Genomic DNA, 20,040 nt, shown 5'->3' with positions numbered 1-20,040 from the left:
TGACTTGAATTTGTGTTCAATTGTTCAAACTCAGTCTTATATTCTACACAAGGTGTAAAAAAAAAAAAAAAAAAAAATTCACATTTTGGCAGCAAAAATCTATTACAAATTCAGTCATCTATTTCACAGTTTTTAAAAATCGTACATCACTGTCTACATCACTAAAAATTCATGCCAGTTTGCTTTCATCCAGCAAAAAACAAACAAACCCACATCCCTCGATTTGAAACTGCATTTTAAGAACTGAATCTGAAAACAGACTGAGGTCAAAAACTGAATTTAAATTTTGTACACATTATCATACAATTTTATTTCAAAACATGGAATACAACTTCCATTTAGTATCATTCAACTGTAAAACTTACAAATTAAAATAAAGGCAAAAACAATACTGATTTGTATGTTACATTTTGGATTACAGTGGCATAGCTCATTCTATAACCAAGCCTCGTCTTGCAATGTTTAATGAGATACAGATTGAAAAATCCAATATCTCCTGTCCTCAGTATCCCAGAGTTCTCGGGCCTCTCTTATGGACTCTTCTGCTCAAACCTCAGGTTAATTCTGACCCCTTACATACAAGACCCTTCACTGTGAAAGGTGGAGGTTCAGGACTAGAGCATATACACTTGAGCATTTCAGAGTGGACTACAACCCAAGTATCTCCAAGCTTTTTACATATTACAGGAAGAAACTCAGTGCTGTTATTCCTTCCAGAGATGTTTACATTAATTGTAAGGGTGCTGATGATTTTATACCCAAATGTTTTACTTACTTAAACAAGAACAAGGCATGGCTCCCCCCCATTAATAAAATTCACTTAAGTTCATTTATTTACCAGTTTATACATTTTTATCTGCAAGGAGAGCCCTAGAGTTGGATATCTGGACTGATGCAAGTTAACTGGATTTAGCAATAATATGGCTCTAAACTAAACAAAAACTGGACATGAATAGCTCATATCAACTCTTGTAATAAAGACGTGTAATAATTCTGCAGTCATTACGGCCAGGACTGCCAAGCTAGAGAGACCTGGTGGTTAATTAAAAGTTAAATAAATAAATGAAGACGACACATTATTCCTTGGCATAGTTTGCAAGACTCAATCACATCGCTACTTTACAAAAAAAAGACAAAATTCTTACAAAATTCATTTATTGGTAAAGCCAAACTACAAACTGTTAACATGCTGCCAGTGCAAAGTCCAATCCTCATCCGTGTGTGTGTGTGTGTCTCATCTATAAGTCAGTCTGTCACACTGCGGTAATGCAGAGCTGTTGGAATGTTCTCAATCTGCAACCTACAGCACAGAAATAAAGCAGATGCAACCATACATGCATACACGATAGATAAAGCCTTTTTAGTACATTACCACTAAGATTCAGGTCATAGCAATATTTTAGCATTAATACTTGGACACTTGAGTCGCCTTTGGACAGTAAGCAGAACATGCTAGCAAAAACATGCAAATGAACCAAACGTAACATCAAGCGCAGTATGTAATGGGTGAAAACAAATGCATTAAAATGCTCCTGTTTAATTTCTAAAATAAATGTTAAGTGACACCTAAAAATAGCATCATTTATATTAAAGGGGAACTGAAGTCACTTTTAAACTTGCTTTATTTCTTAATTAACGTGTTACTCAATTACGTTTTTGGTTTTATTAACCTTGTATTGTGACTCGCATTGGCATATTATATTACACTTATTGGCCTTTTCGGTTTTTAGCCATGCTGAATGTAGTTCATTTGGTCCACGGCAGGCGTCGCTTATCCGTGTGATCTTCACGAGACGTGTGCGAGACTTCAAATGTGAAGTGTCAGCGCCGCCATTTTGAAGACTGTTTACACAGCGGCCAGATCACCATATCGTTCCAATTTAGATTAATTTCGAGATTTGCCAGCTTCATCAGTGATGGAGATTATTCCATACGACTTCCAACCAACGTGGAGGAGAGAAGAGTTGGAAAGACGACAGGATAAGGACGAGTCCGTCGCGCTGGTATTCACGCCATTACTGTCACACAATTAAAACGTGCCGGATCAGGCGGCTGGCGGGTTTTCAAAATAAGAAATAAATGCATGTATTTTTGTGATAAATACATATTATACTGAGCGCATTTCCCACATAATCCTCACTAAGGTTTCGGACAGCACTGCAAAATGGTGTCCCCACTATATAGCGCCCTGTATAGTGAGTAGGGAGCGATTTTGGACACAGGGAAAACTTCCGGCTTTATTATGTCAGCATTCGAAAGAGGGCGCGCGCGTCTTTTGACAACGTTGGCAGATGTTGGTCACTTTGACTTACGCTGTACGTTTTAAGCCTAGGTCACAACCGGACGTACGATTTTTTGGCCGTGCGATTTTTGGCGTTTCCCAAATAGCTGCGGTTTTTTTTTTTTTGTTCATGGAGAAAGACGCACGTTGGCCGTAAGTTTGTCTTGCAACCTGAAAAAAACGTAAGTGCCCGTAGAGTTTGTTTGACATGACAAAGAACCTCTGCGGCCGGTCTGCGGCCAGTCTATCGCTTGAAAATCAGCACGTCACACGCGCGCCCTCCGTGCGTTTCTTGCACGTAGACCGGCCATAGGAGCACGTACGGGCGGTTGTGACCAAGGCTTTACTTCCATCCTACAATGTCTCGCACAGGTCTCAGCAAATATCGGTTACGGCCATTGATTTGACATATGGACTGATATATTACAGAGCGTATTTCAAACACTCAACTTGCTATAGCAGCGACAAAACAGCTATCAAAAATGCATTCATACATTTTATATGATAAAAAAAATAAAATTTGCCTTCAGTTCTCCTTTAAGTAAAGGTCTGTGTAAAGATGGAACAACCACCTAGTTGTGCACCAAGTTAAAACAGTCGAAAATGCTAGTAAAATTTGTCTGCCAATAACACACAACTAGCTGAAATAGCTACACGTACTCAATGCTACGATTCAGCTCTCACCTTCACACATAGATTCCAACCCAAAGCAGCAGAAAGAGAACACCGAAGCCCATAAAGAGTGACGCGACCAGCGAGATAAGCAGCTCCTTGTATACATCTCGTGTGTATTTTGTGGACGTTACCTCATAGCTGGAGCAGATGGGGTTAAAGACAAACACATTTGTGAGGAAAGCAAACATTTCGCCATGCTATGTGAAGGATACACAAAGAACCACGCTGTGAAGAACATGCCAATGGCGAGCAGCACTACGGTGAGGTGAGGAAATACAGCCGGGTTCACCGGACTCGTGTATCTGGTCATGGCCTCCAGCTCCTGCACAGAACAACAGCACAAATGAATAGAGCACTGTCCACCATCCACAACAGTTTAGTCACGGTGTATGATTGGTTACACTGAGCTTTTCAACAGAGTGATTAAAATACATTTCTGTATTCACCCCTTTCACATATCCCACAATCCACTGCGTGGTTGGGAACTTCCGGTGGCCAGACCCAGGCTGCTGATAACGGTACAAAAACCAATATTGGGCTATATAATCAGTTCCAATGTTCAAATATTATTACAGGTTTACATGGTCTCACAGATTTTTTTCCCCAAGATTAATACTTTTCAAAATGATTGCACATTTACAATGGCCAGAGTTATAGTGCTGAGTAGTTGGAGCGTGTATTTCGTGTAAACGATGCAAAGAGTAAAAGTGAAAGGGCTGTATGGGCAATAATATAAGCCAGCTTCGATGCTGACGAAAAATACCATGGAACCAATAACTACACATCTCATCTCATTATCTGTAGCCACTTTATCCTGTTCTACAGGGTCGCAGGCAAGCTGGAGCCTATCCCAGCTGACTACGGGCGAAAGGCAGGGTACACCCTGGACAAGTCGCCAGGTCATCACAGGGCTGACACATAGACACAGACAACCATTCACACTCACATTCACACCTACGCTCAATTTAGAGTCACCAGTTAACCTAACCTGCATGTCTTTGGACTGTGGGGGAAACCGGAGCACCCGGAGGAAACCCACGCGGACACGGGGAGAACATGCAAACTCCGCACAGAAAGGCCCTCGCCGGCCACGGGGCTCGAACCCAGACCTTCTTGCTGTGAGGCGACAGCGCTAACCACTACACCACCGTGCCGCCCATAACTACACATATAAAAGCAATTTAAAAGACATCACATTTCAGCTTGCATCCGATATTTGAACATCGAAACTTATTATATAGCCCAATATTGGTTTTTGTATTGTTATCAGTAGCCTGGGTCTGGCTACTGAAAGTTCCTAACTGCACAGTGGATTGTGGGATATGTGAAAGAGATGAATAGCAGTGTCTTATTTTATTTTATTTAAACAAACAGATAATCGGGTTCCTTACTCCAGCAGTTCTTATATTTGTGTGCATCTATGACTCTCTTTGGACTCCTAAATTCTACTACAGCCACCTCGTTTTCTCTGTCCAGGGACACACCGCGCTGAAAGCCCTGTTGGCTGTGATTCTCAACTGTTCTATATACACTACATTGACAACCTCTGCTGCTGCATCTACCATATTCACAACTTTACTATACACACAGCAATCATGCATAATAATAATAATAATAATAATAATAATGGCAGGCGGCACGGTGGTGTAGTGGTTAGCACTGTCACCTCACAGCAAGAAGGTCCAGGTTCGAGCCCCGTGGCCGGCAAGAGCCTTTCTGTGTGGAGTGTGCATGTTCTCCCCGTGTCCGTATGGGTTTCCTCCGCGTGCTCCGGTTTCCCCCCCAGTCCAAAGACATGCAGGTTAGGTTAACTGGTGACTCTAAATTGAGCGTAGGTGTGAATGTGAGTGTGAATGGTTGTCTGTGTCTATGTGTCAGCCCTGTGATGACCTGGCGACTTGTCCAGGGTGTACCCCGCCTTTCGCCCGTAGTCAGCTGGGATAGGCTCCAGCTCGCCTGCGACCCTGTAGGACAGGATGAAGCGGCTAGAGATAATGAGATGAGATAATAATGGCAACGTAAAAGATTTTATGGAACTCATTCAAAAATTCCTTTCAAAGAGAAAGATTTTCTCTTTTTGTTTATTTTGTAAACACACAAAAGGGCGCAAAGAGACTTAAGATTTCGTGGTCGTTTTTCCTTTTAATTATCACCACCAGTTTGTGTGCGTATGGCGAGTCGATTCATACCGGATACCGTGATATTCCTAGCCGAGGTTATCATACCTTGAATACAATAAATTGGAACACCCCTTGCGCATGCGCAAACTAACCAGTACCCAGGAGTTAGGTTTTTCCGCAGCGATATATATATATATATATATATATATACACACACACATATACATACATACACACAAAGACAGAGAGAGAGAGAGAAAATAAAAACTCAAGCTCATCCACCAGTTACACGGTTGTTTATAAAGCTAGCCTGGAAGACATTAGCTATATTAGCAGGTACAGCTAAGAATAATGCACCAGTTTTGTCTCAAATGAAGACAGAACAAGACTCACTCTTTCAAAAAAAAATTATAAAGTTCTATTATTTCTAATTACACGCATAAACTTACCATGTTGACGACTAGTAGCGATTCACCCAAACCGGAAGAGAAGACAGAAAAGCCACGTATGTGAAGGTGCCAACTCTCGCGAGATCTCCAGAACTGACTCTGCTCGTAAGGCTTTTCAAATTAAAAACCTCTGAAATATGGACAATAGATTTTTTTTTCATGATCAGGGAACGTAGTCCACCCTAATCATTTTGATTACACTTAAATTAATAAATTATAAAATTATTCTAATAATTATTTTGCTACACAGCTCCAGTAATGTAAATATATTCTACACTACATGGCCAAAAATATATGGACACCTGGCATCACACCCATATGTGGTTCTTCCCCTAAATCTTGCCACAAAGTTTAAAGCACACAATTGTACAGAATGTCTTTGCCTGCCACAGCATGACAGTTCCCTTTCACTGGATCTAACATGACAATGCTCTTGACAAATCCTCAAAATGGCTTAAAGCAGATACGCAGAGCCATGGCCTCACTTTTTGTTTATAAATGCCTTGAGACCTCAAGAATGGCACAGGAATAGTTTTAAGCGTTAACAATAAATCTAATGTAGTAATTTTTACGATTAAAGTGATTTATATAGGTAGCGGTCTGAGTGAATGACCTTGATGTCCGTAATGTCACAGCAGGAAGTCTATCGGTCTCATCACCATTTCCGCTATACTAAAACACAGAGCTGACTGCAACTCCGATCCTCCATTTTGAGCTAATTTATCGCCATGCCACGTAGATACGTTGCTGGCGGGTGCAGCAACACAACAGAAGGTGGATTTACGTTGCATTCATGGCCCAAGAATGTTCAAACTGCAAAGGTTTGGACGTGTTTTGCGAGAAATTCATGGGCACATTGGGCACCTACAGTATGAAGTGGTCTCTCCTCTGCTCTGCACATTTTACTGAAGACTCGTACGAGACCTCTGATCTGTTGAGGAGCGCTGGCTATAAGCCCATATTGAAAGAGGGTGCAGTACCAACAATTAAAGGAAAAGAAAACTACAAGAAAAGGAAAGTAAGTTCAGTTACACCAGTTCTCCCAGAGTGTGAGCTAGTTGTTAGTTGTTGCTAAAACCTGAGACGGAACGGCATGGGACGGGACTGGACATATTATCGCTCGGGCAGTGACCTCCCCGCGGTTGTTACTAAAACCAGTGACGTCTCATTCCGTTCCTGGTTTTAGTAATTGCCTGAGCTGAGCAGTAATGGCAGAGTACTCAGTATGGAGAAAATGGAGAATGAGTGGACCAGCTGTCTGATTTCTCCACTGGACATGCTTGCCTCAGCAGCAATATCTCACCCTTATGTGGAACAAGTGAATGAATGGAGAACTGAACAAATAACTGAAAGTCAGATTGTTTCAAAACAATCGCCCACAAGGTTGGCCTTCAAGAAGCGAGAACACAGACGGGTAAGCTCCGACTCTCATTTGGATACAAAACAACAAAAACAACAACACTTGTTGTTTACCTGCATTTAGATTAATACATATAACTTTTGTGTATGGGCAATTCCATGTAAATGTCAACCGCAACATGTAATACATCAAAACCACTCCCAGAGATATCACCTAAGCCTGTATTTTACAGATGTGAATAAGTTGAACCAATTTGTCACAAGAATTGTTCCCTTCGCCTTAATATGTCAGTCTTTACAGTCTTATAATGTAAAACCCAAGCTAAAATCAACTTTGATCATGTACAATTCTATATTATTGCCACAAGCCACAGAAATGTATGCTAAAATCCACAAAACAGCAAAACAATAGCCATCCTAAATATTATTTAAGAACTCTGATAGTTTTAGCTGATATTTAGAGAGTTTTTCAAAGGGTTATGGTGGTTAAATTGCTGATTTTCTAAACATATGCCATGTCCATTTCAGACGCGTCACATCCATAACAGAATTTCGTCACATCCATAACGCTGACTTTTCCTTCCGAAACTCTGCATGAAATACAAAATATTTTAAACAAAGATTTTTTAATATTCACCTTGGACCCCTCTATCAAATGGATATCTCCATTTCGACATTAGGTTTACAATTTCACAGAGTTTGATAAATATTTACAGTCACCCAAGAAAAGTGATACTTTTTCTGTCACATCCATAATGCATCTTTTATTGGCATTTTCTGGCATGCCCTAGATGTACTATGGGAATTGTTCTTGCTCTATCACTTCTCCAGTATGGTACAGCCTCAAAATATGCAACACCTGTTTAAATACTGGGAGACAATAAAACATGCACTGGGTCATTTGTTGCCATTTTGAGTTCAAGTGTCACGTCCATAATGCTGGAATTGCTCGTATTTAAGTTACTGGTTTAAGATTATTTAATTTGCTTCAGAATGTGATTGTCTCAGTTCATTTGATTATTTAATTAACCTTTTACGTTTTATCAGTGAAAATGCATGCATGTACATGTATGTTGCATAAGTTATAACACCTATCCTGTTTTAATGAGAGTCAACCCACAATCAATGAAGTCAAATCAGTCGTAGTTGAGCAAGTCGGTAACGCTATTTCTTACTTTCACCATACATTTTTATTTATATGACTTTGGTCGATAGCTGTCAAAGGCCTCGGCCTTAAAACCGATTACCGCTGTGACGTCATGCACTCAGGGCTGGCTGGCTCAGCGGGGCAGCTCGAATGCCAACTTTGCGGTCGATTTTAACTCTCAAAAATATATTTTTTTATTCCTGTTTATGCAGCATACAGGAGTCAAGGATGGAGATACTATCCACTCAGAAATGTATTTTAAAATAAAGGTTCTGCATATCTCCTTTAACTCCACTGAACACCTTTGGGATGAACACCAAGTGCACCCCAGACCTCCTCACCCAACAGCAATACCTGACCTCACTAATGCTCTTGTGAATGAATGAATGAATGAATGAACACAAACTTTATTATATAAAGTACTGTGCAAAAGTCACAGATCCCTTTAATTTTCAGTCAAATGGCTGTTCAGTACTTTATGCTAATAATTTTGTGGCAAACAGTACTGATGGGGAAAATATAGGGGAGAGCAGGGAGACCTGGGACAGTTTGTATTGCCATAAATTCATTTCAATAAATCAAGTTTTAGATTACATCAGAAGTTAGATGTTGCTCCTTAGAGTAACCTACTTCCTTTGGTACCATGAAGCTGGACACTGCAGTAAGGTTTGTGCAGTGAAATATTTTTGTCAACCAAAACTTGTATTTTCTACTTCACAATCCACTTCCATTCTATGGTGTAATGTACGCTGGTGAATTTGGGATTTGTTAAGAATTAAGGTATGTAATCTAGACTTGCCATATTAAATTCTGGGGGAAAAAAACATTTAAGGATTTTTTTTCCCCAAGATGGCCAGATGGGGAGAGTTGGGACAGTTCATGTTCCAGTTTTTTTTTCTTGTGGTTTATAAATATAAATCTGTTTAAAATGTTTGATAAAAATGTGGGAGTGTACCTGCATGAGGATTAAGCTTATTTCACTCCTTGAGAATGGAACTGATTTGTCTTGTCAGGTTTTGGGTAAACTGACATTTTTCTCTCACTGTACCAGCATTGTGTGTTCATACAGTTCATATGTTACAAGTTTGATAATAAATAAAAATTAAACATGTAGGCCTAGGGATTTATTTCTGTTCCATACTGCAAACAAGTCAAGTTTATTTGTATAGCGCGTTTAACAATAGACATTGTCGCAAAGCAGCTTTACAGAATTTTAGTGACTTTAAACATGAGCTAATTTTACCCCTAGTCTATTCCCAATGAGCGAGCCTGTGGTGACGGTGGCAAGGCAAAACTCCCTCAGACAACATGAAGAAACCCCGAGAGGAACCAGACTCAAAAGGGAACCCATCCTCATTTGGGTGATAACAGACAACATGATTATAACATTTTAAGAGTTTTAACATGCAGTCTGTTTTGTTGAAGTTATAAACTGTTCATTGATGGAAACTTGAGTGCAAAACTGTTCATGACAACTGCAGTCCTAAAGTTAGCAAGTTAACTGGAGTCCTCAGCCATAAAAGCATGACTGTAAGAGTCCAGAGCGTCTTCCAAGTGTGACTTTCAACTATCCATATGGGGCCGTCCTCCACAGGAGCGATGCGATGAGACTCCAGCCAGATGTAGGGCATCAGGATGGATCAGGCAGGTCCGAGGAGCAGAAGAGGTCAGCATCTCAATCTCAGGATTGACATGTAACTCAGAGGGATAGACGGGGGGGACACAGATTGTTAGGTATACCCAAATGTCATCTGATGAGTAGGAACAGTATATATTTTGCATTGAGTGCAAGCAGGGACTCCGGCAAAACTAACTATGACAGCATAACTTAAAGGGGAGAGCCAGAAGGTAACACAGGCTTGAGGGAGCCCCGGGCCGGGACATAAAGCAGCAGCCACTACAGCGTCAACAAACTCGAGTGAGTGAGTGGAGGCTGACAGCATCCATACATCCCAGTTTACCAAAACACTCTATGCCTGAGGACCCTCCAGATCTACTCCCTTACCTAATAAAATTAACAAAAGGCTTGACTAAACAGATATGTTTTCAGCCTCGACTTAAACACTGAGACTGTGTTTGAGCCCCGAACACTACTTGGAAGGCTGTTCCATAACTGTGGGGCTTTGTAAGAAAAGGCTCTGCCCCTGATGTAGCCTTCACTATACGAGGTACCAGCAAACAGCCATGAAGCACCTATTTCAGCTGGTCAGTATTAAAATTCAATATTGCAAATAAAATTACTAGTTTCCAAATATTTTTACTGTTGAAGGCCTGCATGAATTTCTTTTAAATACATTTTCCCATCAGTATTGTTCATTATTATTATTGTTAATAAATTACATACAATTGATCTGCATAAATAAGTAGTACTATACATTTTTATATAATTTACATGGAACTACATGTTATTTGTTTATATATATATATATATATATATATATATATATATATATATATATATATATATAAAAAACAAAAAAGCCTTGAAATATTTCATTTTACATGAAATATGCAATGAATATAGAATATATGAAAGTTTACCTTTTTAAATTAAATTACAAAAATAAATACATTTTTCACCATATTCCAGTATTTTGAGATGCACTAATATGTGCACAGGCACTGAAAAAGTGAGTTTTTCACAACATGCCCCCTTTAAAGAATATTTCTCATATCCAAGTTAGTATCAAGAGACACCAAAGACCAGACTTGTGGCAGAGGCATTGCTGTTCCACACTGTTAGAGCTGAGTTCTATTTCCCCCCCCATTCTGGCTACATTTAATACAAAAAAACTAAATGAAAACCTTCTACAAAACTCCTGTTAATCTCACCTTTTAGGTCATCCATCCATCCATCCATTATCTGTAGCCGCTTATCCTGTTCTACAGGGTCGCAGGCAAGCTGGAGCCTATCCCAGCTGACTACGGGCGAAAGGCGGGGTACACCCTGGACAAGTTGCCAGGTCATCACAGGGCTGACACAAAGACAAACAACCATTCACACTCACATTCACACCTACGGTCAATTTAGAGTCACCAGTTAACCTAACCTGCAAGTCTTTGGACTGTGGGGGAAACCGGAGCACCCGGAGGAAACCCACGCGGACACGGGGAGAACATGCAAACTCCACACAGAAAGGCCCTCGCCGGCCACGGGGCTCGAACCCGGACCTTCTTGCTGTGAGGCGACAGTAACCACTACACCACCGTGCTGCCTCTTTCAGGTCATTCAATATAAAAAAAAAATGTCGTATTGTAGGTAGAATAGATGGATAGATGGATGACTGCATCTCAAAATAGTTCAGACAGCCAAAATATTTGATTGCATGATTAAATTTTATTGACATTAAAAAACAAACAAATAAAATAAGCAAACTAGTTCACATTCACACAGCAAGCACATGAAGGCTGAATATCGGTTCATCTAATAAACACAAAAGGATATTGTACTATTTTGACAGTTCCCCTGCTTTTAACATAAAATATGATCTACATAAAATATCCTTAATTTATATCTTGACGAGAGAGAATTTCAAGTTGCTATGAATTTGAGCTGTTATGTTCTTGTATTCTCTGTTTATAACAAAAACAGATGAAATTAATCATCACATTCCAAGCAACAATCACTTGGACTTTCAATGGTCAGATCCACAACATAAAATACAGTTCTGCAATACCGCAGAACACTTATCAAAAATTAGCATGGAGAACGTCCTGGATGTGGGTGGACAATACCGTAGCAAAACATTTCATTAAGCCTTCTTGTAGGGTTTTCATTGGGAATAAAATAATCATAATTTTTTTAAAAAGACCAGAATTATGAGCATTTTACTCATTCAATATCTGAACAGTTCGATTCAGTTTCTCACAGAAGACACGACAAAATTGTCATTTTTTTTTGTTGCAGGCAAAAAACAAACCGCTATGAATAACCAAATAATCTCGAATGTAGGCTACATCTACAGTTTATTACTACAATGGATGCACATGTCTAGAACGTTTCCAGTTAAAAGTAGTCATTAAAAGCACCAAGTCATAGTCCTAAGAACAATAGGAAGCTCGCCAACACAACACAAGCAATGCTGTTCTTAGAAAGGATAATCATCTCACACAACCACATGATTTACACAGACGCAAATATCACAGAAGATTTTTGAGATTTTGTATATTCTATGAATTGCACTTTGCTATCACTGTAACCTGAATGTGTTACTGATATTTACAGGATTTAATGGATTTGTTTTACTGGATTTCTACAGCATGTGAGCCAATACTCACTACTTATGAAGTTACCATAATGGGATAAAGAAATGCCCTATTTGGTGCAAATATACTGCAACTGCTCAGGGTTCTCTGGTTTCCTCCTACTGTGTGTGAGTGCAAGGATAAAGTGCTTACTGAAGATTAATGATTAAAGAATGAATGTTGCAGCAGTCTGGTTTGTACAGATACGAACGTAAATATTACATCGTTATATCCGCTCATAGCTTTACATTTCAGAATATTTAAGTGAAACGAAAGATCTGAATGTTCGAAAAGGTTTTTGAGCGTCTGTGTTTTCACAACACATGCATTGTGTTTGTAGGAGGGAAATCCAATTGTTAGGATTCACTGAAAATGACGCAGCTAAGTAGCCTTAGTCCTTAGTAACTCCTTAAATGAGCACCAGAGCTCCATTTCAGACCATCACTGTGTAAACAGTATGGCCACGTGTTCTCTTCAGCAGGATATCCTAGTCACATCCTGCAGGTGGGACTTGTACAGTAATAAAATAAAGTCGGATTTTCTGTGCTGCCCGTTTGTGCAAAGATATTAAAAGTAAACACGTATTTTAAATACACATTGCAGCTTGGGAATGTTAAAAACTCACATGGGTCACATGTCATGTCATGCAAAGTTAAAGGAGGAAATCAATAAAGGCAGAGAAGGTCACATTGTGTACAGAGCGTTCACATGGCTTCATAGGATCAGATTATGATTTCAGCTCTTCAGGGACAATCATTAAGCTCAATAATTAATATTAAACAATAAGCTGTGTATACTGGGTGCAATATTGTGTATTAAATGACAGAAATTGGTCAAACGCAAATACAGTGTCAGAGCACGCAGAGTCAAAGCTACACATAGCTACAGGTTTTTGCACACTATGCACTCAGTCATCACTGCGTCAGGGCATGCAGGATGTCCTTCACCAGCATTGTACCAATCACCATCTTCTCACAGTTCACAGTGAGCTGGGCTTCTCCGGCCTCCTTCCTCGCCACAGTGACGAGCACGAGGCTGCCGCTGGTCACTGTCTTCCCAGCAAACCTGGACACAGGTGAGGGAGGAGGAGGAAGAGGAGGACTGAAGTGAAGCAAAGTCAAGAGCAAAACAAGCCGGAAAATACAGACGGCAGAAAAGAACCAAGTAGACAGGTAGAAACAGTAGAGAGGTAAACAGCATATTAATACACAAAATCTTTCTTCTTCACATTACAGTGGGCTTGGATCCCTACGGTTCTTTTATACTTTATTGTATTATAGAATTAATTAAAAATCAATTGAATATATTTTTTGGCCTTTAACCTATACACAATAATTCATAAAATCCAACCTATACACAATAATTCATAAAATCCACAAAATCTAAAGCCTGAAATCTCTCATTTAGGTTCAGACCCATGACTAAGGCACTTTAAATTGAGCTCATGTGCATCCTGTTTGCTTTGATGATCTTGAGATGTCTCTAGAACTTGCCTGGAGTCGACCTGGGGCATATTCAATTGATTGTACATGCTTTAGAAAGGCTTGTGTGTATGAGGCCCCACAATTCACAGTGCATGTCAGATCAAAAACCAAGTCAAGAACAACAACAACTTTATTCATCACACGCTTGTGAAATTTCCTCTCTGCATTTAACCCATCTGAAGCAGTGAACACACACATGCATACACACATGAGCAATGAGCACATACACATACCCAGAGCAGTGGGCAGCCATGCTAACAGCACCCGGGGAGCAGTTGGGAGTTAGGTGCCTCGCTCAAGGACCTTTCAGCCCAAGGCCGTCTCATATTAACCTAACCACATCTTTGAACTGTGGGGGAAACTGGAGCACCTGGAGGAAACCTATGCAGACACGGGGAGAACATGCAAACTCCACGCAGAAAAGCCCCCGCTGGCCGCTGGGCTCGAACCCAGAACCGTGCTAACCACTTACACCACCGTGCCGCCCATGAAGTCCAAGGAACTCTCCGTAGACCTCTATGATCAAATTGTGTTGAGAAGATTTTGACATTTTTAAAGCTTTAGACATGTATACAAGCCCTGTGATGATTTGGCGACTTGTCCAGGGTGTACCCCGCCTCTCGCCCATAGTCAGCTGGGATAGGCTCCAGCTTGCCCGTGACCCTGCACAGGATAAGCGGTTATAGATAATGGATGGATGGACATGTATACATCTTTGAATGTTCCCAGGAGCACAACAGGCTCCATCACTGTGAAATGGAAGATGTTCCACCAGGATATCCAGCCAAATTCAGTAACCAGGCCAGAAGAGCCTCGGTCAGGGTGGTGACCAAGAACCTAATAGCCATTCTAACAGAGCTTCAGAAGTCTACCACAGAGATCGGAGAGTCTGCTGGAAAGACAACCATCTCATAATACCCCATCAATCAGGCCTTTATGGTAAAGTAGCTAGATAGAAGGCACTCCTGAATAAAAGGCATATGACAGACATTTAAAGAACCCTGAGTGCATGAAAAAAAAAAAGATTCTCTGGTCTGATGAGACAAGAATTGAATTGTGAATTGAACTGCTAATACCATCCCTATGGTGAAGCATGGTGGTGGCAGCATCATGCTACTGAGGTGCTTCATAGTGCAGGGACAGGGAGACTGGTCAGAACTGAAGGAAGGAGGAATGTAACTAAATACAGAGAGGTGACTGAAGAAAACCTACTCCAGTGTGCACACAACCTTAGATCTTTCAGCATGACAACAAACTAAAGCCAAGACAATGCTGGAGCGGAGAGTCTCTCAATGTCCTTGGGTATCCCAGTTAAAGCACACCCTTGTACCCCATAGAATATCTGTATAAACACCTGAACATGGCTGTCACAGATGCTCGCCACGCAGTATGATTTTAGCTTGAGAGAATCTACCAGATAGAATGGAAGAAACTGCCCAAATCCAGATGTGCAGAGCTTATAGACTTACTCAAGAAGACTCAAAACTGTAACTGCTGCCAATGAGAGATTTCAGCTAATTTATAATTTAAGTTTTCTAGAAACTCATTTTCACTTGTCATTATGGGTTATTGTGTGTAGACGACTAGCCAAAAAAAGTCAATTTAATCCATTTGAAACACTGAAGAGGTCTGAATATTTTCTGAACCTACTGTATAAATAACAGTAAATCACCTGGTGGAAAGTGTCTACATACTTTTGTTATGACTAGCAAAAATGTGTTTATTTCTCTCTGCCTTACCTGCACTCCTTCTCAGAACCACAGGGTACTCTGCTGAGGTTAGCGGTAGCTGTGACTTTCTCTATAATAGCATGATCACTCTGACACTTCTCGCCGAGGCTTAGCTTCTCTGAGATTTCATTCATTCCCATCAGCTGACCTGCAGAAGAATGAACATAAATAGGTCCATCGATTCATGTCGTACTCAAAAATCAAGCCATCAGAAGTGACACAGGGCTCATCACGACAGAGGTGTGCTCAGGAATGGTTTTTAATCCAACACTCGGAGAAAGTTTGAACAATCCTGCAGTTTCATCTCATCTCATCATCTGTAGCCGCTTTATCCTGTTCTACAGGGTCGCAGGCAAGCTGGAGCCTATCCCAGCTGACTACGGGCGAAAGGCGGGGTACACCCTGGACAAGTCGCCAGGTCATCACAGGGCTGACACATAGACACAGACAACCATTCACACTCACATTCACACCTACGCTCAATTTAGAGTCACCAGTTAACCTAACCTGCATGTCTTTGGACTGTGGGGGAAACCGGAGCACCCGGAGGAAACCCACGCGGACACGGGGAGAACATGCAAACTCCACACAGAAAGGCCCTCGTCGGCCACGGGGCTCGAACCCGGACCTTCTTGCTGTGAGGCGACAGCGCTAACCACTACACCACCGTGCCGCCCCATCCTGCAGTTTATTCTTTGTATTTTTAACTTAATGCAATAATGGACTTAGCTGTTTCAGTTTCCCCAAATTAGTCATTTAAAGAACTAGTCATTTAAACTAGAGTGACCCTGACTGGGATAAAACAGACACTGAAGATTAACAAATGATGTAATACATCTAATACACTCCCATGTCCCTCGGGTTTCATATCTGACCACCTGCTCCTGCCTGCATTCAGCTTACCTCAGAAGTGGGAAGTTGGTGCTCAGAATTATGTCATTTTTAACCTCCATGCATTTGAGCCATGACGTGAGAAAAAAAACCCCATGATGTTCATCTTTTGTTAACAACAAGCTAGCCAGGTAAGTGTGATGATTGATGGATAGCTTCTTCCTCAAAACAGTGAACTGTATAGTGTTATAAACTTAATAAGCGAATATATCTGTATGTTGATTGATCTAAAGTAAATACTTGTATATTCAGTATAACTCATTTAAAGAGAAAAACCTGCTACTTTGTTTTCTGTTTGTGCTGCGAGCAGCCATGTTGATTTGATGTTCATTACTGAACTCGGCCATAAGGAGGCCGTCACAAGTTCCAGAATTAAGAGAACATTTTCTTTAGTTGGATGAGTCATGACCTTTAGTTGAATGCAGCATAAAAACTGACCGAACATCACTGCACGCTTACATAGTTGTTTAGGTTACAGTATAAAAGCTCCATAGTAGTTACAGCATGTTAATCATCAGGATGTACAAACTCCAAAGTTTCTAAAGGCTGTAGGTGCTGTTTCACAACCAGGATGTACTTTTTGGGTCCACAATAGTCCAAAAATCAAACCTCAGATTTTTGGGTTTCTCTGCTGCCAAAAATTACCTTTTGAGATGGAAATTAACTGTGTAGAATTTCAGAGCTACACGTCATATACTGGGCACGTTATTTGGGTGGTCTATGGTATCTGGGCGGTCTACGGTAAAAAAAATTGGGCAAAACCGTCCTTGAGACTTGCGTGACACTTGCGTGTGTTCAGCGCCGTAGAAGGTCACAGACTGGCCGTGGAGACTTTTGGTCCTGCACATGCAAATTCTACAGGTCTTGCGAAAAATCAAGAATGCACATACTACGTACGGGACCTGTACTCCTTTTGTACGCCTGAACCAAGTCAGCAGCAATGGCTAGTAGGGGTTTGCGATGATAGTAACACGCATGAGTGACGTGCCTCAGAAGTACTACACAAGTACTCCACACTTGCTATTTGTGTGGCCCCCAAGACAGAAGTACATTTCACTTTCTACCCCATGTGTGGCGTGCATGCAGCGCACACGACCCACATGTGACATGAGGGGCAAGACTCTAGGTATACGGTGGGGCAAAAAAGTATTTAGTCAGCCACCAATTGTGCAAGTTCTCCCACTTAAAATGATGAGAGGCGCCTGTAATTTTCATCATAGGTACACTTCAACTATGAGAGACAGAATGGGGGGAAAGAATCCAGGAAATCACATTGTAGGATTTTTAATGAATTAATTGGTAAATTCCTCGGTAAAATAAGTATTTGGTCACCTACAAACAAGCAAGATTTCTGGCTCTCACAGACCTGTAACTTCTTCTTTAAGAGGCTCCTCTGTCCTCCACTCATTACCTGTATTAATGGCATCTGTTTGAACTCGTTATCAGTATAAAAGACACCTGTCCACAACCTCAAACAGTCACATTCCAAACTCCACTATGGCCAAGACCAAAGAGCTGTCAAAGGACACCAGAAACAAAATTGTAGACCTGCACCAGGCTGGGAAGACTGAATCTGCAATAGGTAAGCAGCTTGGTGTGAAGAAATCAACTGTGGGAGCAATTATTAGAAAATGGAAGACATACAAGACCACTGATAATCTCCCTCGATCTGGGGCTCCACGCAAGATCTCACCCCGTGGGGGTCAAAATAATCACAAGAACGGTGAGCAAAAATCCCAGAACCACACGGGGGGACCTAGTGAATGACCTGCAGAGAGCTGGGACCAAAGTAACAAAGACTACCATCAGTAACACACTACGCCGCCAAAGACTCAAATCCTGCAGTGCCAGACGTGTCCCCCTGCTTAAGCCAGTACATGTCCAGGCCTGTCTGAAGTTTGCTAGAGAGCATTTGGATGATCCAGAAGAGGATTGGGAGAATGTCATATGGTCAGATGAAACCAAAACAGAACTTTTTGGTAAAAACTCAACTTGTCGTGTTTGGAGGAGAAAGAATGCTGAGTTGCATCCAAAGAACACTATACCTACTGTGAAGCATGGGGGTGGAAACATCATGCTTTGGGGCTGTTTTTCTGCAAAGGGACCAGGACGACTGATCCGTGTAAAGGCAAGAATGAATGGGGCTATGTATCGTGAGATTTTGAGTGAAAACCTCCTTCCATCAGCAAGGGCATTGAAGATGAAACGTGGCTGGGTCTTTCAGCATGACAATGATCCCAAACACACCGCCCGGGCAACGAAGGAGTGGCTTCGTAAGAAGCATTTCAAGGTCCTGGAGTGGCCTAGCCAGTCTCCAGATCTCAACCCCATAGAAAATCTTTGGAGGGAGTTGAAAGTCCGTGTTGCCCAGTACATCACTGCTCTAGAGGAGATCTGCATGGAGGAATGGGCCAAAATACCAGCAACAGTGTGTGAAAACCTTGTGAAGACTTACAGAAAACGTTTGATCTCCGTCATTGCCAACAAAGGGTATATAACAAAGTATTGAGATGAACTTTTGTTATTGACCAAATACTTATTTTCCACCATAATTTGCAAATAAATTCTTTAAAAATCAGACAATGTGATTTTCTGGATTTTTTTTCCTCATTTTGTCTCTCATAGTTGAGGTATACCTATGATGAAAATTACAGGCCTCTCTCATCTTTTTAAGTGGGAGAACTTGCACAATTGGTGACTGACTAAATACTTTTTTGGCCCACTGTATATATGGTGGAGGAACCAAGGAACCGATCATGTAAATGTGTAGCATTGTAGAAGGGAAGAAGATGGCTGTCGCCATACCGCCGCAATGACTGAGGGAGTTGGACCCTTATAGGCAGATGATAGAAGCTGAGGAGCAGCACAAAGCGATATTGTTCTTCAGCTGAAAGACAGATGCAGAATGCTGCAGACATGCTGGTTTTATACCCACTCCTGGCTTGCATCACACGCAAGTCATGAGTGATTGTCACATGCTAATCATGTGCATCACACATGCTTCACAAGTGCAGCCCATACTCCTAGAGCAGGAAACTGGTAAAATGCAAGTCACATGTACTCCACACTCACTGAACACGCACTGATCACATGCATCAGACATACGCTTTCCATGGGCTAACGGCGCAATTTTTCCCACACCTCGAAGTCAGGCATGCAACCTGTACTTGACAAGTACTTTGCCAGTACTCCTCCCCCAAACTTTCCCCCGGGTTCATCGCGACCCTGCGACATGGCTGCGAGCTACCAAACCCTGCGACCCGTGCGTGTCCAAAACACTTATGGCGGGTTGTGAGTGTGGCATAAAATTTACCCACTTTCTAGTAGTCCATAAGAGTCAGGGATACAAAGTGAAAAACTGTTGAATTGTACGCAAGTTTTCAAGTACTGTGCAGCAATGTTTGTATATGGTGGTAACTGTAACAACTGGAGTGGTGACGATCCTTGTGGTTTTCCAGAGAGGACACTTTTTGGCAGACACGCATTTCAACCACATGGGAAGCTCTGCTGCACATGTGTCTCACATCTGTTTCAAGTCCTGTTTTTTCCCTGTGCAACAACAGAGTATTCTGCTTCAAAAGAGACAAATATTTTCTTTAAAAAATCAGCTACAACCTCATCATAAGGTGAGTTTTTTTCTGAAGAGGACATTTTTGGCG

General features: G+C 41.2%; 2 protein-coding genes across 13 annotated transcripts in view; both read right to left on the bottom strand.

Moving 5' to 3' along the window:
* Nucleotides 1-1,138: 1,138 nt before the first annotated feature.
* On the bottom strand, nt 1,139-5,606 carry tmem258 (transmembrane protein 258). The gene is made up of 4 exons (XM_060908218.1): nt 5,526-5,606; nt 3,169-3,278; nt 2,966-3,094; nt 1,139-1,300 (listed from the first exon to the last, which is right to left on the bottom strand). Exons 1-3 carry the CDS (start codon nt 5,526-5,528, stop codon nt 2,968-2,970), a joined length of 240 nt encoding a protein of 79 aa, XP_060764201.1. The 5' UTR covers nt 5,529-5,606; the 3' UTR covers nt 1,139-1,300; nt 2,966-2,967.
* A 5,755-nt stretch (nt 5,607-11,361) lies between these two features.
* LOC132881671 (AP-3 complex subunit beta-2) overlaps nt 11,362-20,040 on the bottom strand; it is a 136,398-nt gene continuing 127,719 nt past the window's right edge. For 7 of the 12 annotated variants that reach the window (XM_060914401.1, XM_060914402.1, XM_060914403.1 and 4 more), the window contains 2 exons: nt 15,500-15,638; nt 11,362-13,377 (listed from right to left, as the gene is read on the bottom strand). In XM_060914401.1, coding sequence (XP_060770384.1) covers nt 13,191-13,377; nt 15,500-15,638 — 326 coding nt within the window. In that variant the 3' untranslated portion in view covers nt 11,362-13,190. The remainder of the gene's footprint in view (nt 13,378-15,499; nt 15,639-20,040) is intronic. The other 5 variants (XM_060914406.1, XM_060914405.1, XM_060914407.1 and 2 more) reach the window with 1 other exon arrangement.

The sequence above is a fragment of the Neoarius graeffei genome, chromosome 2 (genome assembly GCF_027579695.1).
Source record: "Neoarius graeffei isolate fNeoGra1 chromosome 2, fNeoGra1.pri, whole genome shotgun sequence".
NCBI lineage: Eukaryota > Metazoa > Chordata > Actinopteri > Siluriformes > Ariidae > Neoarius > Neoarius graeffei.
Note: the sequence above shows the minus strand (reverse complement) of the source record. Positions and strands in the feature narration are given on the sequence as shown.

Coding starts and splice junctions, on each gene's coding strand:
- tmem258 (XM_060908218.1), bottom strand. Junction 3,095..3,168: donor TTCACAGCGTGGTTCTTTGT/GTATCCTTCACA, acceptor CATCTGCTCCAG/CTATGAGGTAACGTCCACAA.